Here is a 26,820-nt window from a genome sequence, read left to right as displayed (position 1 = left end):
ACTTGCATCAGTTTGCATATTGCTTCATGAGGCAGCAGAGCTGCTCAACAACCCCATCCATGTAGCTACCTTGGCACTGACTTAGGAAAGTCCTTTTCTTGCTTCTACTTGCTTCACTTCCTTGTTGTAGTGATACCGAAATCAGCCAGAAAATAAACTTTCTAATACAATTTGAAGTATTAGAGAGCAGGCATTCTTTATTACAGTGCTGGACACTTTCAGAGGATATCTCCTCTAATCGAATGTGTGTCATGAAACTTTACAACAGGGTATTTATTCCATCATGATTATACACATTCATTACAATGTACTTCCTAACTAATACAGAAACATTACTTTCCCTAGAACTAATTTGCATTCATCTGCCTCCAACTGGAAGTCCTTTTATGGTCCTGGAGGGTCATCTAAAGGGGTCTCTGGTGGTTGTACTTACTGAGTGCCCCAATATGACAGGTGACCATTCCTTGAACTTTTCTTTGGGCATGCATGTTGCTTCTTGTTACATAACTTGCCAAAACCCCCACTATATTCCTAATTTTCTGTTTATCCACTGGTTCCAGCTACATTTATCATCCTGTGTGCATACTTTTGCATTCTTTTATCTTTTTTTGATAGTTAGTCTTTTAAGCTCTATCTAGCAACTTCAAGGGAACTGAAAATTTTTATTCTTTGTGTTATCTATCAGTCTCAATGCCTTTTAGAATTGCTTTGGAAGAACTACTGTAGTCTAGTTGATATTTTAGTTTTAGTACTCCCAGGATGAAAGTTGGAGTGGATTGCTAATGTCCCCTGCTTTTTGACTGCTGAGCCTTCATGCAGCTCTGTAGAAGAGCTTCACTTTTTTTCAGCATCCTCTGATACCCAGTCTGCTTGTAGCCAGACTCTTGGAACTTTTTACATGCTGTGGCTCTACCAGGGAAAATGTGAGGGCAGGCTGCTGTATGGGGGCTGCTTCCACGCATAAGATGCTCCTTATTCTTTTATATACTGGTCATTGTAAACTCAGCAGGAGAAGGAAGGAAGGAAGATCTGTCAATGTTGTGGATGCAGTGCAAAACTTTGCATCTGGTACTGTGCTGCCAGAGTGTCTGAGTGCAGGTGACTCAGTAGAGTGACTTAGACATAAGAAATACCCAAGAAAACTACTATCAGCATGGGATGGCAAAAGTCACCCTCCATTTCTTTTCAGGCACAGATGTGTGCTGCTAGAACTTTTATCTATCTGCCACACATGCAGCACTGCCTTGGCTGAGGCACATTCATTTAAAAGTTCACTTTGCATATGTAATATTTAAGTTAACTTTGCATATCTTTCCAGCTGTGGGAACTCTCAGAGACAGTGAAGATACTTAGCTGCAGTGTAATCTAGCTTCTAAGTACAAGCTGATGCAAAACAAGCACACTTGAAAATACTAACACTTGGAACACCTTGGCATTGCTATGAACTGTTGTGCAGATAGTGCTGTTTGGTCTTTGTGTAATGTGATGGATTTGTTGTTGCATGTGTCAAGACTAGTAATATTATGGAATGATATTTAGATTGTTTTAGCAGGAGACAAAAACTTACATTCTTACTCATTCTACCAACAGTGTATTGCTTAATAGCTAGTGATTGTCATAGAAGTCCTGGTATGCTGCAGGTTTGTGTACATCTAAAAAGGAATGGACAGCTGACCAGAGTGTGTGTCTCCAGGACTGCCAATAGTAGAAGCACAGTTCAGGCACAAAAATGACAACTCTTAAGCATGGACATAAAAATGACAACTCATAAACAAACTCATAAACATGGACAAGACATGGTGCCTCTCTGGTTCTATTTGCTATGGGTCACCTGATGCTCTGTTTGCTGAGCAGATTTTAAAGATGGTTTAAAAAGAATTTAAGGTTTGGGGTTTTTGAAAAGGGTTATTTTTGGTGTCCAGTGTGAACACTATCAAACCATTTTACTTAAAACTGAGGAATTCTTTTCTAGTCTTAACACAAGACAGTTCCCAACACACAGATGAGAACTGACATCTTTGTTCAATTGGTATTTTGCCCAGAGGCATGAGGTGCCTATTGTTGCCCAGAAGGAAAGCAAGATAAAGAAAAAATCTTGTTTGATAAGACCTGAAACTACCCTATGTAACCTCAAGTATTTCACCAAGGTGAATAAATCGGTGTTGTACATGCTTTAAGCACCTTTAAGTACGTACTGGAAAGATGCAGGAAAGATAGCATCAGGAATGATCAATTCCACTTTCGTCTACAGAATGTGCCCATCTCTAGGTACCTTCACAGGCTCTAGTAACTACAAATGGGAGCCTGTACGGAAGTGAAGCTTGTAAGGTACCTTGGATAAGTGCCTGAAATTCGTGAATTAATTTGGGCCGTTGTGTGCATGCGTGTATGAAATGTTTATATGAAATTCAAAATCTAGTAAAACCATGTCATGCAAATAATTAATTTGTTAGAATGGTATCATGTTGTAGTAATAGTGTAAGGCAGATTACTGGAGGCAAAAACCAAACAAGTCAGAAGTGCATTTCAGTCAGTGAGAGCTCAGTGTCAGCTCAAAAGAGGTATCAGTTCCTCACTGCTTAAATAACAGCTGTGCCTCCTAAAATAACAACCAGTTGTTTAGAGGGTATCTTTAAACTTTTCTTGAGATGGTAGAATGAAAGCTGAAAAAATCAGTTGAGTATAAAGGGCACCACAAATGAAGATCTGGGCAGTGTGACCCTGGGAAAGCCCTGCCAATTTGGGAACTCTGTGCCCAGTCATTAATGGGCCAGGACACTCTTGTGTGATTCAAGACAGCCAGCGCAGCTTCACCAAGGGCAAATCCTGCCTGATAACCCAGTAGCCTTCTATGATGGAGTGACTCCATCAGTGGAAGGGTGCAAGCGTCATTTATCTGGACTTCTGTAAAGCCTTTGACAAGGTTTCCCACGACATCCTTCTCTCTAAATTGGTGAGACATGGATTTGATAGGTGGACTGTTCAGTGGATAAGGAATTGTTTGGACTGTTGCATCCAAAGGGTAGTGGTGAATAGCTCAGAGTCCCAATGGACTTCAAGGAACAAATGGTGTTCTTCAGGGGTCTGTACTGAGACCCTCTGCCCTCATAAGACTCTGCTTGGAGTGCTGCATCCAGCTCTGGGGTCCCCAGAACTGGAAGGACATCACCCTGTTGGAATGAGTGCAGGGGAAGGCCACCAAGTTGATTAGAGGGCTGGAGCACCTATGCTGTGAAGACAGGCTAAGAGAGCTGGGGTGTTCAGCCTGCACAACAGAAGGTTCTGAGAAGGTAACCTTATAGAACCTTCTAGTACCTAAAGAGGGCTACAAGAGAGCTGGAGAGGGACTTTTTACAAGGCCATGTAGTGATTGATAGTCCAAGGAGTGATGGCTTTAAACTAAAAGAGAGTGAGTTTAGATTGGATATTAGGAAGAAATTATTTACTGTGAGGGGTGGTGAGGCACTGGAATAGGTTGCTCAGAGAATTTTTGGATGCTCCATCCCTGGAAGTGTTCAAGGCCAGGTTGGATGGGGCCCTGAGCAACCTGATCCAGAGGAAGGTATCCCTGCCCCTGGCAGGCTGGTTGGAACTGGATGGTCTTTGGGGTCACTCCCAACCCAAATTATTCTGAGATTCTCTTATTCTTGTCTCCCCTCTTTAAATACAAAAGGACAATTACATGGTGTCTAGGTAAAGCATTAGGTTACAGTTCAATGGAAGGAAGCCAGTTGAATTATCCATCCATTGAAAAGCCTCTACTGTGTTTGGATGAGACCCCAGGTTGGCAGGTTTGCCTCCATGCTGTAGAGGATGACACAGCCATGGTTGTTTCCTTTTCTGGTTGTGCTTGCCAGGCCCCATGGGGAAACTGAGTCTTTCCAACCAGGGGCAGAGTGCAATAAACTTCCTCTGACAAGTTGATAGAAATGAGTGGAAGCTTGGTACTTGGCAAAAAGAGAAGCTGAGTATAGGAGGTGTTAAGAAAAAAACGAACTGAACCTCATGGCTGGGAAGTTGTGGTCTTACCACTTCCTCTTCCATGTTCCTATCTGATGTAGATGACTCTTCCAGTGTTTCAGCTGAAGGTGTCCTGTGTTTCATAGCATTCAGCTACTAGGCTGCCATGAGACTTCAAAAATAAGCCTCTTCTGGGAACCAGGTGAAGTCTGTTCAGCTCAATATTCGCTTTTCTAAGGAGAGGTGATAGGTTTTACTGAGTCAGCTGATATTGAGAGGGAGGTGGAAGGGTGCCAGTAAATTACAGATACTCACACCATCTTTGGGGTTGAAGCTGTTTGAAGTTGAATATCATGTTTCTGTCTCTGATCTGACCAAAGCAGTAAGATCAAAATTACTGAAAACATCATCTGGATCTGCAGTAGCTAATTCTTCCAGGCATGAGCATTTTCTTGTGGAGCCCTGCAGTGGGGAAAGATTGAGCACATCACAACCCCAGCTGGATGGAGACACTGGGCCACCAACTCCTCCTTCTTCACACTTGTGTCTCCACATTTTCCTAAGGCCCCTCCATGATCATCACAAATACTTTTGTAAAGGGAATTCAGGGTCATTGAAAGTTACTGTCTGGATTGTACAGAGAAACATCAGTGCTTTTTTAAAGGAAAGAGAAGCTCTGATAGTGAGAACATGAACTTTCTGCATTATGCATCAACCTGAGTTACCTATTCTGGAAAAAGCATTTTCCAGAGGCAAGTAAAAGAATACTTTGTTATCTTGTCTCTCTTCTGAGATGGCCAATAATCTTGGCCAATTAGTGCCTATGTTTCAATTACGAGGATGTTTTGTCAATCGCTGGGAATTAAATGAATATGTATAAGAAAAGAGCTCTGTGTGGTTTGGAACATTTTCTTTTTTGAAGCATGTAAAACAGAATAAAGACAAATACACCAGCAAGAAAATTGCTGTGTCTTCTACTGCAGTAGCTGTGTGTGTGGACTCAAATTCAAGTCTTCTTCTATCATTGTGCTTTCACTTTTTGCAACTGTGCCATCTTTCTGCAGCTGAGAGTGGAAAATGTCTTCTGTGCAGATTGACAGTTGAGTGAAGAGGTGAGTAGTATTTTTACATCCTTGCTGAGTTTAGGATTAGACTTAGCAGTTCTTAAGGATTTTCTTTTCTAAGGTGGAAGCTTAATTCCTTTTTCAGGTGTTTAGAAGTAGGTGATATTGACATAATGCAGTTACATTCCACAAGTCCTGAAGCAGATGCATGTTAGCTGCTATTCACAAGAGATGGTTTAGAATTTTTCAGAAGGCTGGATGTGTAGATTGGATCTCAGAAAAGGGGTGAATGTGAGTTGGGTCTCAACCATAAACTGATAGATCTGTAAAGCAGTCTGAAGCTATGGTATAGCTTTATTTCATGATCTGGGCTTGCTGTACTATGAAAGGTAAATTCCTGAACTTCAGGCATTTAGAATATTCTGGCGCAGCCCTCGGCACATACGTACAGACTTTTCTGTCTTAAGGAACCCAAGGTTAGGGTTACACTTAGGTTGACTAATAAATACAGGTAGATTTTGAAAATTCTTTCCAGTATTGGAGCAATGAATTTGTTGGTTTTATTGGGGAGACTGTTTAGTATGACATGGTCATTTGGACATGCTGCAGGCACAAAAGGAAATGTGGAAGAAGGGTATAAACATAATATTAAATGGATCTATTTTCAGAGAGGCTCTGTAAAGGCTGAAGTGAGCACACTCTGTGAAGCTGTGATAAATGATTGGCAGGTTGAAGGTATGAATCTAAATCCAATAGTAGTGTTTGTAGCATTTGTAAAAGCTCACCTCAGCACAAAAATGAACACATTCAGAAGAGGCAGTTATGGGAAAAAAAATCCATCCCCTTCAAGCAGAGGGGAAAAGAGGACAAATCAGCAAATAAAATAGGACAATATATGAAGGTGTCTCTATATCTTTATATATCTATACAGCTAGAGATAGAATTCAAATTTATGTAGACATAGCATGTTGCCTTCATTAAAGCAGGTATCTATGGTCCAGTCCAAACTAGAGAACAGTCCACATCTGTGATTTGGGAGAGAGGCAATAAGAAGCTCAGAAACAGTAGGAAAAGAACCAAGGTGGCATCAGCTCTAGTCAGGGGAGACACAGGCCATCCTTATGACCCATCTCCCTGGTTCATGAGCTGGAGTGCATGAAGCTGCAGCTGGAAGCACATGTCTCAGTTGGAAGAACAGTGATGGGAACCACTACTGGAACAGTACCTTCAAAAGCTGACTGATTGGAAAAGGAGGGAACTGTAGAATGCAACAGCAAAAGCTTACGGACCCATGCTGAGCTAAGAAATTAATGTCTGAAGAGCTAAGACCTTCCTTGAATGCCAGGGAGAAATACCCTGGCAAATACCAGTTCTACATGGGGCCCAAAAGTTGAGTTATTCTTTTTTTTTGAAAGAGCTCCTGAGTGGACGACTTGCCACCTTTCAGAAGATTGAGTTTCAGTCATGTTTCCCTGTGGGAAAACTCTTGTGCTTCCTTCTTGGGACACACAGCACATAATCAAATGAATGACCTGAAGGGGAGTCATAAACAGCTAAATGTTAGAGGTTTATGGAGGATCTCAAGCTTCAGGCTTATAAAAGAGAAAAATGACAGGTGTGCATAAAACATGAAGATGGTGTTTTTGTAATTGTAACTTGAATGCTAAGCTTCCTGATACCTTTAGGAAATAACAGTGCTAAAAATGTCAGCCGTCTTTTGCAAAGATATAAATAGGAACAGAAGTACCCAATACAGTGGGGCGTATGTTTGCTGTATAGGAACTAGGCCCTAAAACCTAAGTTTTTGTTGACTTGTTATTCAGGACAGAGAAATTTGACAAGTCTATGAAGGCAAATTTACCTAAGTGATGCTGAATTGAAATAAATATGAACAATAAAGTACAAAACTCATCACTAATTTATTTGTGCATACAATATCTTTCCACTGCTGATTACATACTTTGCAAGCCAGTGATAGCATGATTAATACCCATGGTATGGTAATTGGTGGGCACTAGTGGGAAAAACTGGGCAACTGCTTAGAGGAGCTCCTTTCCCAGCTGTTGGCATGGTTGTCTACTTGAGGATCTTGTTGAGCATGATGAGGTGGTCAGTAGAATTCTGAGATTTATCCTCTTCTACCCTTCCTTTCCAGGATGTTTCTGCCTCTGATGTCTGTGTGAACTTGAAATTAAGAAGATGAGGTAGATGAAGTAATCTTGGAGGCTCCACAGGGATTCCTGTTGTGAAAAAGCATAATTTAGTACTCTGAGACTGCTCAAGTTTTACACCAGGGATGTTAGGAGGAAACTTGAGGAGTCACAGCCTTGTGAGTAGCAGATAGCACTTAGGAGACCTGATTCTTTGACATCTCAGAAATAGTTCAATATTAGGAAGGAAAAGATTATATATTGAGAAGCAAAAATTATTTGATGTAGAATTACCACCAAGAGATTTCCAAAAGGGGAAAGAGAGAAGGAAACTCTTCATAACAGTCTTGGGCTATGAACCTGAAGGTGCTTAAAAGTGTGCTCTCTCCTGTTTCATCTGACTTTATGCAGTATCTTCTGCTTGCAGGGTTTAACCCTAACTCAGCTTAGACCAAGATGCTGCGTTTCTTTATGAGCTGCAGCAGTTCTGTTCCTTCTAGAAGAAGAGTGACTGTCCAGTTAAACTATCCAGTTACCTACTATCAGTTGAATTCTGGGAATTTTTAAAGGCTTGCGCACCAGTGAAGAGTAATAAAAGGAGAGGGAAACAGTTCTTTACAGTTGTGTATATGCAACAAGAATCTCCATAAAAGAAGCAGCTAGTTTTATGAAATGATGCTTTGACCTTTGCCTGTAGGAAATGAGGAGAGACTACTTTGAATCTGTCAATGATACAGATTTAAGTGACTTGGATTGTGTCAGTATGTTAGCAAGCTAGGATTTTAGATATTTCAGCACCTTGGTCATAGTATTTTTCTCTGCCAAGCTTTATTTTCAATGTGAAAAATGTTTGAATGTTTTTGTCTTTTTTTTTTCCAAATCTGGCTTTCATCCATTTCATCCTGATTCTGGCTTATTTCTGAAGACTGTTCAGAAGTGTTGGGCTAAGCATATTTGTTTGTTACTGATACTGACCTTTGTAAGTTGACCAATTTTTTATTGTAGGTTGAAGCAGAATGATTTATTTGCTTTTCATTTTGCTTTGGAAAGATGAGGCATTTGCTAAGAAGAAAAAAACTCCGCCTTTTCCAAAATGAACTGTCTGAATTTCCAAAAAGCTGTAAGAAACCATATAAGATGGGTGACACATGATGTCTTGCCATAATGTTGTCTTCTCTTTTCATGTGTTGGCTGTGTAGTGACAGTGGAAAGGATAAAATCTTGTAAACTCTTGTGTTTCAGGCAGGACAAATTCTCTCTCTCCATTAGTTACTCTGGTTTGGGTTGCTTTTAAGGCATGATATGCATTATGTTCTTCAGTCAGCTAATATCATGTGTTAAGCTTTTGAAACACACATGAATTTTGATTACCACTGTACTTGAATACACAGTTTGATATGAAGGGGCCCAGCTTACAGGAGCTTAAGAGTCAGGCAGTTGCCCATTAGGGAACTATGAGGCCTGCAGTCACAGTGTGTGAACGTGTCACCTTTTGAAAACTGGGTTGTAGGAACTCAGGTCTGCTCTCACTGCAGAGAAAGAAGTCAACTGTCCAGGTTAAGATAATGGTGAATCCAGCAACTAAGCGCCAAAAACTGAAGGATGGCTGATACAGATTCTCAGAGCAGATTGTGCTCCCTGGACATGCCATCTCCTTGGGGACAGACCTTCCGTAATTCTGGCTCCCTCCTCTCCTCAGTGTTAATGGGAAGCTCTGCCTGCTCCTGTAGGAGAGTTCTGGCTTCAAAGTCTCTGCTTTGTGCTGGAGGCACATCAGGCACTTGGGCTCTTGCTGGACATTTGCTTGTTTTGAGAACCGTAGTATCAGCAAATGTTGGGAACTCAGGGCAGATTTTTTCAAACAGGGAAAGGCAGCAGGTAAGGCTCAAGAGCCTTATAGCAACAGGCTTGGAGAAGAACAAGACCTTACCTGAAGGAGATGCTGGGGAGATTTAGGCTTAGTACTTGTAGATGTCAGGTTTGGATTCAGTCATTTCCATAGTGTCTTTCAAGTCTGCTACTTGCATGACTCTTGGGGCTCTTAACTTCTGTCAGGTACAAAGGAAACATTCCTCTTGGTCACTGTAAGTAAAGAGCTACTGCCTTAATTTGTTCTCAAGTTGGAGTGGTCACTCAGGTGGGCTAAGGTGCCTTCACGTAAGGTAACATTTCCTGCAATGTGTGCAGCAGGACATGGAAAGTCTCCACTTTCTGCACTTCTACTGCCATTCATGAGATCACCTTAGTCAGAAAGCTATTCTTTAAACAATGTCTTCATATTTTCTCTTTGTCCTCTGAGAAGCCACCCCCCTCTACACTCCTTCCCAAGAAAACCCTACCTTTCTCCTTCCCGTTGTGAAATGGTACGTTCTGGGCAGTCCACACACAGGCATTATCACTAAGAACCACACTTCCCCATCCCTTTGGGTTAGTCTGGTAATTGGATTAATTTAATCTCCTTTTGTCGTCATTCTTTTTGACTGTATCCCAATTCTCTTTGGACCAGATTTGAAAGATAGACAGGGATCAGAGGCTGCCAGCAGGTACAGAGTGAACTGGGCAAGGGAACAAGAAAACAAGGAGTGGCAGGAAAATGATGTGCCTTTTATGGGAAAGGAGCTAGAGACAAAAATGAGGGGAAAACGCAGATAAGAAATAGACTGTGCTTTCTTACCCCACAGTATGTGGAAGGGAGACAATGTGCATCCTGATGGACGTAGAGTCTAGACAGAGAAGTGGCAAAAACAGATGAGTCAGAAGTGACCAAAATCCCAGGGCTCCAGATCCTTCCTGCGGGCACTGAGAGTCTGTATTTGGAGACGTCTGTGGTATGCTTTTAGCTTCATTGCAGGGCTTGATTAATCGATCTGCTGGAGCTCTTCCACACTTCAGTACAGTTGAAATCCTATTTTCTGAGCCACAGTTAATTGAGGCTCTTAGTTACCTGAAGGATGAATATCTCCTCAGAGTTATGACTTCAGCACATAAGTACCACTAAGACTTTACTGTATAAATCTTTAAACACTGATGAACTAATGTCTTGGGGCCAAATCTAGTACCTAGTGTTCTGTACACATCTACTGTTCTGTAAACCTTTACTTCTAATGGTGTGTGAGACCTCTCTGACAATGTTGAAGCCAGATTTTCAGCATCTTCGTTGAATGTTGTCCATGGTTGCAAAGGTACGCTTGTTAGGTGTTTACTCACAGGGAAAATGCAAAATAAGAATTACACTTAAAGAGGTATTGCTCAAAAATGCATGTCAATTTGCATCAACACGTTCTCGTATCTACTGTAATCCTTGCTAAAGCAGAAAGCAGATACACATCTGATTCTCCCATTCTTAAGAAAGAACACAGTAGCTGCAGTGATGTGCCAATGAAAGTAATTAAAAAGTCATGTAGAATGGTTACTTTTACATAAGTACTATTTGGGTAATAAGAATCTGAGGAAGGAGGACATTAGCAGTACAGCTCATGGGCAGGAAGAAGCAAGTGCCCTTCACTTCAGCGTGGTGTGCTACTCATGGTCCTGTCGTTTGGAGAGACTGAAGTATCCAATTATGTATATATCTCGGTTGCACTTTTTCAAATTTAAAGAGTAATTATGATATGTAATATAGGGTTATAGATGTATCTAAGGCATTTCTTAGAAATACAAACATGCATGTTATAGAACTAAATATTAGTAAATATTTAAAATATGAATTTATAAAATAATATTGTGCCTTAACTTTTTAACTTGCAGAAATAACTGGGCACTATGAGTAAGAAACATGCTGCAATAGTTCAAGTTCACCTGCGGTGGATCAAGTAGCTGACAGAATTCATAGCCTCAGGACATCACTGAATTAGGCGAATTCTCTCATGGAGGTTTTTGTTTGTTTTTTTCTTTTACTAGCACTTCAGAGTTAATTCAGAGTTTTCTTGATGAAGTCTCATTACACTCATCCAGAGCATCTAAATAATTCTGCTGGATTAAAGGGAATAAAGATAATCTGTGAGATACTTTTTTTTAAGCACAGTCTGGCTTGGTAGCGGGGAAATGGGCAGAAAGCCACTGCAAAGGAGAGCTTTGAAAAAAAATGAGCCAGGCAGTGATCAAGAACTTAATCAGGCGTGAATACAACATCCACTGAGGTCTCCCCTGCAGTGCTTGTGTGAGACAAATCTGCCATTATTTCTTGGTCTACCACCAGTCCATATTCTGATCACTTCCCTCTTGCCTGCCAAGGCTGCATCACCTACAAAACCAACTGTGAGTATGGAAGTGCCCCTCTTGCACAGAGGGGTCTCACGTGAAGTGGGGCAGTTTGGGATGTCAGTCCTTTCTCCTTACTTGGCCTGGTGCATCAGTTTTACCTGTATCTTACCTCAGCCTAGGGGATTATTAATACCCATTTCAGAGTTGAAATTCTAAAATATTAAAGTGTAATCCTGGTTCTTTCTTGCAGCTGTAAGTCAAAGTCCTGCGCTGATGACAGAATCACAGAATGGGTCAGGTTGAAAGGGACCACAGTGGGTCATCTGGTCCAAACTCCCTGCTCAAGCAGGGTTGACCCAGAGCACATGGCACAGGATTGCATCCAGACGGTTCTTGAGTATCTCCAGTGATGGGAGACAGGACAGCCTCTCTGGACAATCTGTTCCAGTGCTCAGTTACCCGCACAGTAAAGAAAGTCATCCTCATATTCAGGTGGAACTTCCTGTTCATCAGTTTCTGCCCATTGCCTCTTTGTCCTTGCATGGAGTTATTCTTCCTCAGGTGTGGGACCCTGCATTTGTCTTTGTTGAATTTCAGACAGTTCTTCTCTGCCCATCTCTCCAACCTGTTGAGATCCTTCTGAAGGGCTGCACAGCTCTAGGGGATATCAGCCACTCCTCCCAGCTTTGTGGCCTCAGTGAACTTGGTGCTGCAACCAGATTTCTGTAGAGAAACTCAGTTCTTCATATACTTTCCCGCTTGTTTCCTTTAGGTGGAGTGGGCTCTTGGCCCCTTCATTGCTAGCAGAGTTATGCAAACGGGCAGGGCAGTCAGGGAAGGGACTTGAGTGTTCCTTGGAGGTCCATGTATGGTTTCCATAGACTTGGCTTTTTTTTCTCAGCAAGCTGGAAAGAAGGTCCTACTAGAGAAAGAAAGAAAGAAAGAAAAATTTTGTGCTGGCCTAGCTCAGGCTTCCTAATAACTTTGTGTTAGAGGAACTATTTCTATTTAACTATTTGAAATGTAATTTGCTGATGATGGAAAGCATTTTCAAAACTTTGAATTTAAAAGTGCCTTATTTTCCCCAAAATAGCACAGTTTGAGCAGCCTCAGTGCAAGCATGGTCATCCATGCGCAGTCTCCATGCATTGTTTGCTCTCTGCTGAGACAATTGCATAGCTGGCAGCTGTGTTTCTGATTTTCAGGAAGCTACTGCCCATCCCACTCTAAGTACCTCAGTAATGAATGTCATTTGTTTTCCTCAGGAGACTGAATAGCTCTCATACATTCAGAGCCTTTTGGTCAGTATTACTGTCACTCCGTTAAAAGTTTTGCATCACCAAGTTCAATTATCTACTTGAGGCTTTTCACAAATCAGTATTTCTTAACTGAATCCAGTGTTGGCCTTCTGTTTGGATGCTTCTCCTGCTAATGTCACACAACTACTTTTCAGCTTGATTCTTTTATCATGAATTGCTGCCCAATAAAACAACAGTTTTCTGCTTTATGTCCCTCTTGAGGCCTTTTTGTGCAGTATTGCTTACCAGACACCAAATAATTTGGTGGGGCTGGGAAATAAGATGCTTGGGAAAAGCTGCAGTTTTAATTGTTTTGTAAATGCTCAAGTGACTTGTAACCATTAAATTGTACAGTCCTCAGCTTGTGCAGTGATGTGCTGTGGCTTGTGATAGCCCCCCTAAATGTATCCTCCATTCCCTTTATGTCTTACTGTGTACTTTTTGTTTTATTTTGGATGAAATATTTTACAGGAGGAGCTGTGATTTGTGGATTTGCTTAGTGCCCAGGACAGTGGAACCAGTTATGTTTGGGCTAGCACAGATTGGCATCTGCCCTGTCTTGGGATGCTCCTAATCAGCAGAAAGTCTGTGAGGACTCTTTCAAGCATATTGTAAGAAGAAGTTTCCATTGAGGTTGGGCCAACTGAGCGCAAGACAGTATAGAAGGCAAATATTCAGACAGCGCCATTGCATTGATGTTTGTCTCTTTGCAGTTGTGGTGAAAGCCATTGGATTCAAAAGAACTCAACGGTGGTCTTTGGATTGGGTTAACTTGTGTTGTAGATGTCCCAGACTTGATCTAGATTCATTCAATTATCAGATTTCTAGTGTAGTGACTAAATATTTGGCAAACAGTAAAAAAGAAACAGAAAATAAATAGAGTTCTATTAAGCATGTGGTATAGAAACAGGAAAGAGGAATCTTCATTGCACAGAGGAAATAGTGGGAAGTAGAACAGGACGTGGCTTGTTGGACATGTTTCTATGAGTCTTTGGCTTTTATAGGGAGGTATAAGGCAACGGAAATAATTGGTGAGGGCAACCTTGGAATAAAAATGGAGGGGGAGAGGGAAGGAGCCTCTGTGCATTTGATCCAACTTTGTGAATAGACTTTCAGAATTACAAGGGTGCTCCCAGCTAACAGTTCAAATACATTTAATGTAAAGCTGTAGAGAGAAGTGCAAGGACTAAGGATCACAAATGAAAAAGTTAGAAAGGCTTATAGAAAAGAGAGGAAAACCATACAATCCCTTGGCAACTTAGTAAAATCTTTACAATAATTTTCTTCTCTGGGTAATGATGTTATATATTACAGAAACATCACAGAATATTCTGAGCTGGAAGGGACCCACAAGGATCATCAAGTCCAACACTTAAGTGAATGGCCCATACAGGGATCAAACCCACAACCTTGGCATTATTAGCATCATGCTCTGACCGAGCTAATTACATTATTACATTTTACTTTGTTTCAATTATTAAACTCATCTTAACCCATGAGTTTTACTTTTTTTTTCCCCCCTGATTCCCCTTCCCATCCCACTGGAGAGCAGTGAGCAAGTGGCTGTCTGGCACTTAGTTGCTAGCTGGGTTTAAACCATGACGCTTTCTTACTGCTTTCTCTTACTACTGTACCTCTGATTTTTGATTTGTTCTTGAAATTATGTCAGAATGGAGTAATGATATGAGGATTCAGAGTCCTAAGTTTATCAACTGTGTTGGCAAAATAACCAAGTAACATTACATTGACAAACTGTCCTTGTTTTGCAGTGCCCTTACGCATCAGCTTCTTATGGACTGTGTGGATATACACCTCCTGCATATTTCTCATGTACCAACTCCTCTGCTGTCTTGCAGGGTTTCTTGGGACTGAATTGTTAGGAGACATGAGGCAATCTCTAGTGATTCTTTAATCCTCACTATATGCTGTTGACCTTTCTCTGTAGCATGTATTGATGGCTCAGTGTCCTGTGTGAAATGGATTCTGCCATTAGAAAATGGGTCTTTGTTCAAGCACCCAAATCATATGAACTGTCAAGGCTTTGGTTGTGTGTCTCGTTAAGAGAGGTGTGAACAGATCATGGATACAGCTCTGTTCTTTTCACTTTCAATATTCCTCTGTGCATATCTTCTTCATGTTTATTACTATAGTTCCGTTTTTCCTTACAGAAGTTTCTCTTACCTCCTATCAGAATGTCAGTTGTACTGCATGTTAATACTTTGTTCAGAGAGGCACTGTGTTTACAGGGTAGGGCAGGAACAGTCTCTTTCCAGATGGCATGGAATGACTGTACATAAGGTTAGTGTGGTCCTTTCCTAGCACATTGCACCACAGAACTGACAAGTGCAGAGTAGGTTAAATAGGGCTTGGTAAGGAGTCTGGAGAAACTCAACTTGAAAGAGTAAGTTTCTAAGAATGAAAGAGGTCAAATTCATCCTGTGGTGTAAATCTGCAAGGCTTCCGTAAAATTATGCTTATAATCACCTTGTGTCATTGACTGTAGCATGGCAGACTTGTGAATCTCTACAGAAAGTGTAAAAGCTAATTGTGCTGAAACAGTTCAGTGATAAGCATATTGTGCCTTTTCAAAACCTCTTCACCAATTTCTTCCTGTATAGACAGAGTTGGTTCTCATTTCCTATTTATCATGACTAACTACCCCTCTCTAGGCTCAGCTGTTCCTTTTTATTTTCCTCCTTTGTGCTTTGCTGTGCTGAAGCCAAATCTGAATGGATTTCAGTGCCTCTCTTGTGCTTTTTGACTTGGTATCAGGAAGTCTGACACCATAAGAAGATTAATTTACAAATTCTAGCCATACAATGGATGAGTTCTTCAACAGCCAAAATAAAAGTTCAGCTGAATAATGAGTGCAAGTTATGGTGTCTCTAAGTGTAAAATCTCAGAATTTTCTCCTGCAGTTCCCTTGCTGCAGCTCCCATCAAAGCTCAGTTTTACACTACAGTAAACATTTTGGGTATAGAGACTGGAAAGACCCAGTTTTACAATGCTGTGTTCATCTAATCTATTCCATAGTAGAATCAGAAAGGTAAGGTACAGTGATGTTTCTTGAAAAGAGCAAGCATGTGATGTGTGCTCCTTGTGGAGTGACTATATTTTTCTACTGACTTGCAACCAGTAAATTCTTTGGCAACCTTGCCCCTGGCAAAGCTTTTGTACTTATCAACTCCCTCCTTATCACCAATATAATACCAGCAGCATCCCATTTTTCAGGCAGAGCAGTATATGTTGTTCAGGCCCATCCTGAGTCATGGAGCCCTGTAAGCTGCCACCTTTCCCCAGGACTTAAAATGTGCTGTGGTAAAAATGAGAGTCACTTCTTTCTCAGATTTATCCTTTGTTACAAGTTTGTGTGTTGCCATCTAGGGGACAAGGACTTGTGACATCCTCATTGACTCCTCTGTCCCTCTCTCTCCCTCTTCCTTTCAGAGTGCTGCTGGGGTGAGTGCAGAAGAATGGCTGCGGCAGAACCCCTGACGGCTTTCTCACGATGGTACCTCTACGCCATCCATGGCTATTTCTGTGAGGTGATGTTCACAGCTGCCTGGGAGTTTGTGGTCAACTTCAACTGGAAGTTCCCAGGTGTTACCAGTGTGTGGGCACTCTTCATCTATGGCACCTCCATCCTCATTGTGGAGAAGATGTATCTGTATCTCAAAGACAAGTGTAACATTTTAGTGCGCTGCTTCATTTACACACTGTGGACATACCTCTGGGAGTTTACCACTGGCCTCATCCTACGCCAGTTCAATGCCTGCCCATGGGACTATTCCCAGTTTGATTTTGACTTCATGGGCCTGATCACCCTGGAGTATGCCATCCCATGGTTTTGTGCTTCTTTCATCATGGAGCAGCTGGTGATCAGAAACACCCTGCGCTTACGATTTGATGAGACTGCTGAGCCGGGGGCCCCCACCGCCCCCGTTGCCTTGGCCAATGGCCACGTGAAGACGGATTGAGCAGTGACTTAGAACCATACTTAGCAATCTGAGAGAGCCTAGACTTCTACCACAGACTGACAGCTCTGGCTCTGAGGTACTGCTCCTTGCTGTATGATAAGATTCATAAACCCCATTTTTCTAATGGGGGTGTGCATGGGATATACCAGAAAAAATGGAACCAGTAGATTTTCTATGGATTTTACTCTTTGGGCTCCAAGGACCAATATCAGTTACTTGTTAGTTAGGTCGTTTCTGATTTTAACTTATTACTGATGAAAGCAGTCCTTTTGCTTACACTTTAAAGTGGAGAAAGAAGAAAAAAGAAATGCTACATCAGAAACGCATCCAGAAAAACCCCACCTAATCAGTGGATGGGCATGGACATGCCAGCTGAGTTAGTGATTGGCTTACTCCATTAGGCAATATTCAGGTGCTTGCTTGCAACCAATACCTCCCGTGGGACCTGAGATGCTGCAGGAAAAAGGAAAATCCATCTGTTGAGAAGTACCTAAGACTGGCAGTCTGCTGGGGAGGTAGATGGTGTTCCCCTCGCCAGGTCCCATTGGCCTCTCCCCAGGTTCTTTGTTGCACCATGAAATAATCTGGTGCTGGACATCTTGCTGAATTTATATGGATCTTGTACTTTTTGAAATCTCAGTCCTGATACTCACTAGAAATTTTTTCCTTTTTTTTCTTCTTTTTTTTGTTTTTCTAATAAAGGCCTTTTTTGCCAAGTGAATTTTACCATAATCTGTGCTATCTGAATCTTGGCAAAAGGCGCAAGAAGTAGTGCAAGTCTTCCCATCGCCTCTGTCCCTCCAAAGCAGATCTTGCCTGGGGGTCTGCTGCACATTCCAGCTCCCATCTCAGCCGTGCAAATCTTGTAGAGACTATACAGCCCACAAGAGTTTTCTGCCTTCCTTTCCAGGGATTCCTCTGTTTCTGGTGATGTCGATGACTTTGCCTGCAGCCCATTGTATTTGAAGGTCAAAACCTTCATGTGGCTAACATGGCATCCACGATTTGGTCCTCTGGCACTGACTCTCATGTTCCTTCAGCACTGGCAGGCCTTGGTTCAGTTCTAGTGTTCTGCTCAGTGTATCAAGTGGATTTGCTTTTTCTTCTCTTTTATTCTGCTTTAAATAACCACAACCATATTGTCATGACAGTAATTGGAGGCAGCAAAAGATATAACATGCTGCCTGATACATTTATTAAAAAAAATATAAAGCAAAACACCCATCTGAAAAGCACGCCCTTCGTCATATTCTGCCTGAATGAGTTAGGGTGTGAGAGCAATTATGGAGAGGTGGAGCAGGAGGGACTGCTGCGGCTTCACTGTAGACCTACCTGCACCAGGGACAGTTTGAAATTTAACCTATTGGGAACACTTATGGAGTACAACGACAGATATGGTGCAGGGAAGGTGTTTGATAGGGGCAGCCACAAGTTTGTAATTCACTCTGTCAAGTCTTGGCCTTTGAAGTTAGCAAGAAACATGGAGCTTCCAGCTGTCAGATGTCTCACTCCTGAACTGATTTATGGGGAAGGTTTGCCATAGTTGTCCTGTAGGGCCAGATTAATTTTTCTTGTTCTTCCACCAGAGCCAGCAGAGCTGTACCAGGGATAATTTGGCTTGAAATGCAAATCTGTTGTAGGATTCCACTCTTATTTTGGAAATAGTTGGGCCATTTCTGTGTAGGTCCCTTGTCTCTGGTAGGGGGTGCTCAGCTGTGAATCTGCTCCTTGCCCTGGCACAGCCATTCCTGAGAGGAAAAGCACTGCTGGCCCTGTGAGTAGAATTGTTTCTTGGTTCTGCTCTTACAAGGCAGTGTTAATCCCTTTTTGTATCACACAGAGAGCAATTATTTTATTCCTTCCCTTCCCCTTTTCACATGGCATCCATTGCTGGCAATGGACACATGAAAACAATGGTGGCAAGGAGTTAATCAAATCTGCCCTGGGTATGCAATGTATCCCGAATCACTGAGAATACTTAGGTGGGTATTTAGAGTTCCCTTTTTATAGTTCATTTAATTAAAAGAGAACAAACATGGAACAGATAGTTCTTTTGATGCTGCGATGCCAGTGTTATGAAATCAGAGGAACAGTATGTAGTTTATCAGCCGTGTTGGTCTCAGGAGTATAGACCCAGGCAAAATAGTCACCTGAAACTGTACCTGGAGGAAAAAAAAGCTTTGTGTGTGGGATAATGTAGATGAGCTCTACTGAACCAGAACAAGAATTGCAAGGTGCAAATGAGGATTGGGATCCCACCATTTTGGCCCTGGTTATGTCAAGATCATCAAATGCAGTGTCTAAAGCTGGGTTGTCCTCTCACAGCATAGCTTAAATGTGGTGTTGTGCTGTCTCCTACACCACCTCCACATCATGTAAAGCCCTCAGCTTTACAGAAATATCCTTAGGATCCCTGCTTCCTCCTTAGCTGTTACAAAGCTCTTTGGAAAGGTTAAAAGGAGTTAGTAATGTGGTGTGGAGGACTGGCTGTCCACAGAGCTGACCTGGTGTGCAATAGCAGTCGTGTCTGTTATTGCCTGTACTTTAGAAGGTCCCATATAAATGACACTTTATTTGTGTTTTGCTGAGTTATGTAATATTTAACTGCTAAACTATGGAAGGGTTTCCCAGCAGCGTCTCGTATCCTAGGGCATTATCCTTATTGCCTGTGTCATTGAAACAGCTGTTGTAGTCTGCTTTCCACTGGTGTCTGATGTGTACCACCCAGCTCTTGCATCTTCATAGAGTGGTAATTTATACCCAGAAGTGCACTTTACTTGCAGCTTGCACACCAGAAACAGAAAAGGACCTGGCAAATTCTTAAATCATTTAATTATGTATAATACCACATACCTAATGCAGCAGGATTAGCCAGACTTCTCCTTTCTGAGCAACATGGCTGCTGTCAGAGCTTTGTCTTTTCTGCAAAATCTCCCTTTTTAATACATGTGATGCTTCTTACAACATCTTGCAGAACTGCCCAGAGCACGTTACCAGGATCTCAGTGGCAGCTCAGTGAGAGCTCGGGAGCTGGACTGAAGTTGAAGAGACATTTACATTAAGAAGAAAAAAAAACGCACAAGGCCTAACATTTGTTTGTATGTGTATCTTCCTCAGTAGATTAAAGTTGCCTGTTTTGAGTTCACCAGCAATAAAAAAACCTTGTGATTTATCTACCTTGTCCTAACTGCAGCAAAGATAGAGTGACCCTGATCTCTGCCTTTCTTTTCCAGGGGGTGGTGGGATATGGACTTCCCAAGGTTCCAGTTTTGCATCTGTTCTCTCGCTTATCTCATGTATAGTCCACCCTAAAGGATCTCAAAGTACGTGATAAATAAATACAGAGTCTGGTCTCCTTCACACAAGAGGCAGTTCAAGCATTACTGTGGTATCTGTTCATAATCCAAAGATCTTGCCAGAAGGGAATGTTTGATCTACAGCAGGACCAGATGGCATTTTGGTCTTTGGTGTTATAATTGAGAGAAATGTGTACATATGTACCAGGTACTATTGTGCCTTTGGTCTGAGTGCATTTTGTAATTAAAGCAGAATAATCCAATCAAGATTTTGCTTGACTAGTCCTGTGACTATAAAAGGTAAAAAAAAGACTTGCAGGGCTTTAGCTGCTTTGAGAATTAGGAAGCAGGTGACTGAAGTCCTGAGTTCAGTAGCACTGCTCTGCTGCTGACTGGTTTTCTTAAACCTGCAGAGAAAGAAAGGGGATTTCTTCACTCATGGAAACTTCTGCCCTTTCTGTAAATAAAACGTGAGCCACAACCACGATGTGAACTGAAACCAAATGTTTTTCTATTTTAGTTTATCCTAGGCCCTGAATACATGCAAATATGCCCTGTATTCGGGGAGAGGCTTGCAGACCTGAGCTCTTTTCCTCCACTTCTGCCTGCAAACTGCAGCTGAACCATCTGAGGGGGAGAATACTCTCTTCCCCTTCCTTCCTGCACAGTGGCAGCTGCCAAAACCCTCTGTGGTCTATCCCCCGTTGTAGAAAGAAATTTTTCTTCTTATATGGCCCCTTAGCAAACCAGAAGCTGTTAGTAATGTGTGTCACCTCACCCAGCTGCTTTGGCACCTAATGACCACTTTGCATCACAGAGCTGGTGAGAACAGATGAGCATTGTCCTTGTTTGGCAAATGGCCTCCCTTTGAACCTGTCTTCCCTTACTCCTCCTGAAGTGCCCTGAGCCAACTGCTGGGGAAGGGACGTTCCCTTCCTTCCACCTTCTGTCCCAGAGAATGGAGCAAGCTCTGCAGGTGCTCAGGGGCGTTGGCACCACTCAAGTTTTTATGCTAACACAGGTCTGTCACCACTTGGGCAGGGGAACTTTGATTTTTAAGGGCTGTAAGGCTCTGGACTTCAGGCTCATCACAAGCAAGGCTTCCACAGACCTCAGAGTGATTTTGTAGCATGTGGAGTAGCTTACGTCTTCTAGGATGGAAAGGGTTTGCTCCATCAAGGGTTTGACCACTGGGTTTCCTGCTTCGTGAACAAGAGGAAATTTACAGAAGCAGGTGGTGCCCCCAGTATGTGCTCTGCTTTTGGCCCCTGGGCAGCTAGCACAGATGCCGAAGGAAAAGGTGCTGTTTTGACAGAAGTCCTAGGCAGGGGCTGGGCGTCCCCCGGTTAGTTTGTCCAAAGGCACCGCATCTTCAAACACAAAGTTGTGCTTTCCCACTGAAATCTTCACTACTGGTGGAAACGCAAATGTTTGCTTGCCCCAAAGTGTATGATTGCTTGAACTTACTCTGAACTCTAAGGAGCGTTTAAAATGTCCAGTCCTCTTTCTCTCCAGGTGATTCCCAGCTTACAACTTTGGAAAAATACGTCACCTTGGGATATGCAAGCTACAGCTCATTAAGCCAGCATAGGTACTAAAAGCCATGCAGCGCTGTGCTCCATCCTGCTGAGTTAATCATGCTGAGAAGCAGAATAGAAACACTTCAGAGTGTGCTGCCATTTGGCTCTACCACTTCAGGACCTGAATTAGTACAAATGCCTGCTCAGGAATGCATTTTGCCTTATAAAATGTACTCTTAATTCCATGCTTAAGAGGAAGAAAGACAGAGATCCAAATGAGCTTCATCACTGCTTCTGATCTTACTTGAGATCTTACTTGCTTAAAATTTCAGCTGCTTAATTGAGACCCTGAAGACCAAATGTGGAAGGTGACTTCTTAAGCTCTGGAGCAGGTCAGTAGCATCACACAACTGCACTCTGCATTGCACGGGCTGTGCTGTGCACCTCCAGTGCACAGCCAGGATGGGCTTCCACCGTACAAGGACTGTGATGAGTAGAGGGGGTGATAAAAGCACTGCTGATCATGGTGGCAGAGTAAGGACTTGTTGTGACATTCCCAAATCTTCAAGACCTAGACAGGTTGAAAGAAGCTCTTCATATTCTCTGTATCTGGCACTTCTCACAGGTCTAAAGCAAATTGGCAGTTTTTTTATTCTAAGAGATGCAGATCATTTCCTTGACTCTTCACTCTGGAGTCTGGGCAGCTCACTCCTCCTAGTCTAGGCACTGGATTTTCTGCTATGAATGGCCTTCATTAGTGTCTCAGAAAATAGCAGTTTTTAAATCGTAATCCCAAATATTTGACGTCAGTTTGTATTTATGCTTTAGTCAATTTAGGAGCTAAAGACCCTTAAGTATCTGGTGATGCTGTTTGTTTATACTGTTGTTTGGCATGCTGTCCTGCTTTAATGCTATAATGCAGAAGAAAGAGAAGGAAATACAAGTAATTTGCTCCTTAATAAAAATACATAAACATGCATTTGAGACAACGTTTATTAAATAGCTGAGATGTGCATATGCTTACAGATGTCTGGCCTTTCAAATATGGGACACTTTCTAGTGCAGAATTTGCTTTCCATCATAGTTAATCACCTTTGCAATGTTTCTATATTGCTATTTCAGTGTGGTTCTTTACGTAGTATTTTGGGAATGAGAATAACAGTATTTTCACTTTTCACTGAAGGATTTTTTAAGTGCTTTTCACAAACTAATGAAATAATTCTTCCTTCTGAAGAATTACTGAAGTGGGTCAGAATTAACTCCAAATAGCACTTATCAGGAGCTAATGAAAATGTCCTGACAGTTCCCAAAAGGCCATTTCAGAAAGAGAAAAGGGAGTTTAACACTTCACCTCTTAACCAAGTTTCCATATTTGTGGAGTGAGTTAATAACATTCCAACAAAGTTGGGAAACTGGGAAAGTGCTACCTGGTTTCCACCATATGAAGCTGTCCCAGAAATGGTTATGCATATCATCACGTTGCTCTGTCTGCCCAGCACATGAAGGGACTGTCAGAGGCGATAGCCCAGTATCTTGTATAAAATAGGACTGATTCCCTCTGTCTGCTACATAATCCCATCTCCATCAGTAGAATACTTTTGGGTAAATATTGCTAGGGGCAACAAGCTATGTTAAAGGCTAAACTGAGGTGACCATCTGCTCTATCAGCTCGTGTTGCTGTTACTGCAGAGCTTATCTGTGATGCTGTTTCTGTTGTCAGACCACTCATCTGATACCACAGCTCTTCCTACTGCTCCTCTTTCTCCAGCAGCTCCTTTGGGGTATCCTGTCCTTTTCCATGCTTCCAAGCCCATTGCTGCAGTGACAAGTAACCAAGCCCCCCTACCCTAGTCTGAACCCCTCCTTTGACAACTGAACACAAATGCTGTGTTAAATGATTGCTGATGAGTGTACCTTCCATTGAAGCCTACAACAGTTGCGGTTTTCAGTGCTTTGAAAAGCAGAGAACATTTTACACACTTGCCTTCAGGTAGAAGTATAGCAACAAGTATGCAATTACTGTTCAGTGCATTTGCTCTACCTTCCACATAACAGTGGAACACAATAGATTTTCAAGGCTAAATTCAGCAAAAAGCTTCTCTGGTCAATCTCCGAGTTTCAATGAATGTAGAATAGTACATAATTTCACCTCATCTTTCACATAAATGTGTATACACATAGTGAGTATGTTTAGATGCACAAACATAGCTGGTGGCATACATGCTGCATTGTAATTCCTACCAGCAGCCATCCCCTGTTTAGCTGCCCACTCACTGCCACTTTCTTGAGCAGATGAGATCCAGAGAATATCTAAAATAAAGTCCACATACATATGAGAAAGGTTAAGATCTAAGTTGAATGTTCTTGACCTTGCAAGCTGCATGTCTGTGTGCTTTGGTATGGCCTCAGTTAGATGTGTCAGGGTATTAAAGTCCCTAATCGTTAAGCAGTCAGCTCAGAGAAAGAAGCTAGGCCTAGGTTTTTCAAATATATTTTACATACGGTGTTTAAATCAGATTAAGTCCAAGGCAAACATATCATACTATCCTGCTTCATCTTTAAAAAAAGGGGAGTTATCACTTGGGGGCATTCTGGTTCCTTTGATAGGGTTTGGCTTCCAGCCTGTATGCACTCTATTATTGCTAAGGAGAGCAGTGTGTACTCTGCTGAGTCAAACCCATCCCATCCACTCCTTTTCCTCAGCTAAGGCATCAACCAAAAGTACTCCCACCCAGGCTGTAATGTTGATCCTAGTTGTCCTGTTCTTCTGCTGCTCCATCTTTTGGCCACTGATCTGTCTGCTGTCTCCAATCTCAGTCACATTGCAAATTCTCCAGGCCAGGCCTCGTGTTTTTGTCGTCACATTGATGTGAGCATGTCCCTAATTGGATCTGTAAGTGCTATGTTATTAGAGACAGTAAGCATTAAAAAAAGTTTCTTGAAATTTTCAAGGATAAGAGTAAACATCCCAGCTCTGTTCCACAAATAAAAGAGCTTGATCAAAACATCCAGGAGGTACCTCTGTTGATCCTTTCCATCCAGCCTTGTCTGCCACACAGGAAGGCAAATCCCTGATAATGATTTGAGCATGCCAGCAATACCAGAGTGGAGCATGGCTTGTGGCACACTAGGAGCCTCCTCTGTGTGACTCCTCTTCAGGTGACACACAGGTGTCCACCTTAGCCAGATGCTGGCATTCTCTAGCAAAACAGATTATTAATGTCACTGGATGGTGAACTGGCTCTTCAGCAGAGGCTGATTTCAGTTAGCATGGTAATGATAATGCTACTTTAGTTGATAAGTGTGATGACAACACACAGCTGTCCTTTGATCTCACAGTAAGGACAGCATGGCCCCCAGCAGTGTGCTTATACTGGGGCTTTGTGCTGCATGACTGCTGAAAGTAGCGCAAACATCTCCAAACAACAGCATAGGCTGCAGTTGTCCTGGCCACTGACCTCTGAGCATGCACCCAGCATGAAACTTGTGGTGTTACACCATCCCAGCAAGGCTACCTGTAACCTTATGGCTGCCAGCAAAGCCAGCAGTAAACCTGGCCTTGACTGCTGTCATGTATGGTTCATTAAACCTTATTTCTCTGCTTTATCTTCCATTGCCCATCCTGTCCTTCCTCTCTGCCTCACTAGCTGCCTCCTGGCAAGGTTTTATTGCCCGTTAGGGCTTTAGTGTTCATCTCTATTTCCTGTTTTGGATCCGAGGACTTAATCCTTGCTACCTGACAATTTTTTCTTGGCTGGGGCTTCACAGCATTGTTACCTCCAGCTCTTTGTTGTCACCTCCTTATGGCCACTCTGTTGTCTCTCCTTCCTCAGGAATCCCTGTTCAGATCAGCTGTGTCCCCAGTCCCCAGCACCCCCACCCAGTTATGCAGCTTTTACTGCCATCTTCCCATGTTCCAGATCTCTGCCTCCCTCCTAGCTTGCCACCATCTCACTAGACCAGCATTTTTCTTGGCTCCTCTGGCATCTCTTCCTGAATGAGCTACCAACAACTTGAACCACCAGCAGCCAGGGTGGATTTCTGGTCCCCTTTTTCTTCTCATGTACCCCCCTTTTGTCCTTTCTCCCTGGAAGATAAATAATGGGAGATATTGTCATAAAAAATGGGAAAGGCAGAGACATCTTTGACCTTGTCTTCTGCTCTTCCATATTTGCCTGGCCTTTATGTTTTACTACCTTGTCCCTGCCCCCTGAGGTCTCCCTCCTGGACTGGTGCTGGTGTTTCACATTACTCATCCTGTACCCAGCTGACCTGCTAGAACATACCCTTCTCCCCATGCCAGTCTGTCTCACTAGCCCTACAAAACTCAGCAAATTAAATCATCTGCGTATCTATTTCACATATTTATGAGTGAGATACTAATCCCTGCATAGTGAAAGGGTCAGATGCACAAAAGGGGAAATGAGGACATCAGCATTAAAGGGAGAAGTGGGGGAGGGGAAGACTGAGACCGAGAACAAGGGCAGGGCAGACGTCAAGGAGATGAGTTTACAGTGTTGAAAAAAAATACAGAAAACTGAAATGAGCAGATCTGAGTATCATTGGCAAGCCATCTTGATTGTTCTTTCCTTGCTAGTTCTGCATTTAAAGCACTCTTTTCTGCTTCCTATACCTATGTATTCCAAGCAGAGACCAAGTCCTCAACTGGCTCAGAAAAATATATAAAGAAATTTAAAAAACAGGAGATGCCCCTTTTCTCTGTGTCTTCTATGAAAAGAAATGTCTCTCCTTCCCTTTCACGCCCAGTGGGAACGCTGATCTGTCAGACTGATCTATTTGCCAAGGCTGTCCTCCCAGGCCTTCTTGCCAATTGTCACTGTGCAAGCAGGAAAACTCCTCCTGGCTTCCCCAGCACAGCTCATGTGCCGTGAGGTCCCGGTGGGCAAAGGATTTGCATGTGATGCCATGACCGCGACCTCGCGAAATGGCTCCGTTTCCCATCTGTTGTGTGCTGTTGCCTTCCAAGGACACAAAAGCATGTGAAATGTCTGTTGGATACAGATACCTCTCAGGCTGCAGCCACGATAAAACAACCCTCCTTAAAGCAATAGAGAGAGATTGGGTTTTTTATTGCCCTGTAAAGGATTCTGCACTGAGTGAGCTGGAGATTTGACAGTTGCATCCCAGTCATATTTTAACACAACACAGACAGCAGATGCTTCAAGAAGATTATATTTCTTCATGTGCATTGGGTCTCCAGGGAGATTACACATTCAGGGTCAAGGGCTTTAGAGGGCTGGCCCTACAGCCCTGCAGGAGGATTTTTCTGTTACCAGCAAAAAATATCTGTAAAGCACAGGGCATTCTGCCAAGCCCTCTATATGGAGACAG

At 42.5% G+C, this 26,820-nt stretch overlaps 2 protein-coding genes across 5 annotated transcripts in view; both read left to right on the top strand.

The window, feature by feature from the left end:
• The window catches only part of RAD51B (RAD51 paralog B), a 434,917-nt gene that overhangs the window by 17,203 nt on the left and 390,894 nt on the right, over positions 1–26,820 (top strand). The window lies entirely within an intron of this gene.
• On the top strand, positions 16,149–16,652 carry TMEM229B (transmembrane protein 229B). Its single transcript, XM_017741627.1, has one exon. It carries the CDS (start codon positions 16,149–16,151, stop codon positions 16,650–16,652), a length of 504 nt encoding a protein of 167 aa, XP_017597116.1.

This window comes from Corvus brachyrhynchos, unplaced genomic scaffold (assembly GCF_000691975.1).
Source record: "Corvus brachyrhynchos isolate BGI_N302 unplaced genomic scaffold, ASM69197v1 scaffold115, whole genome shotgun sequence".
In the NCBI taxonomy this organism is placed as follows: domain Eukaryota; kingdom Metazoa; phylum Chordata; class Aves; order Passeriformes; family Corvidae; genus Corvus; species Corvus brachyrhynchos.
The sequence above is the reverse complement of the archived record's forward strand: the minus strand, read 5'-3'. Positions and strand labels throughout refer to the sequence as shown.

What these genes read in the sequence shown, in the direction of transcription:
- TMEM229B (XM_017741627.1), top strand. Translation starts at nt 16,149, where the DNA reads ATGGCTGCGGCAGAACCCCTGACGGCTTTCTCACGATGGTACCTCTAC.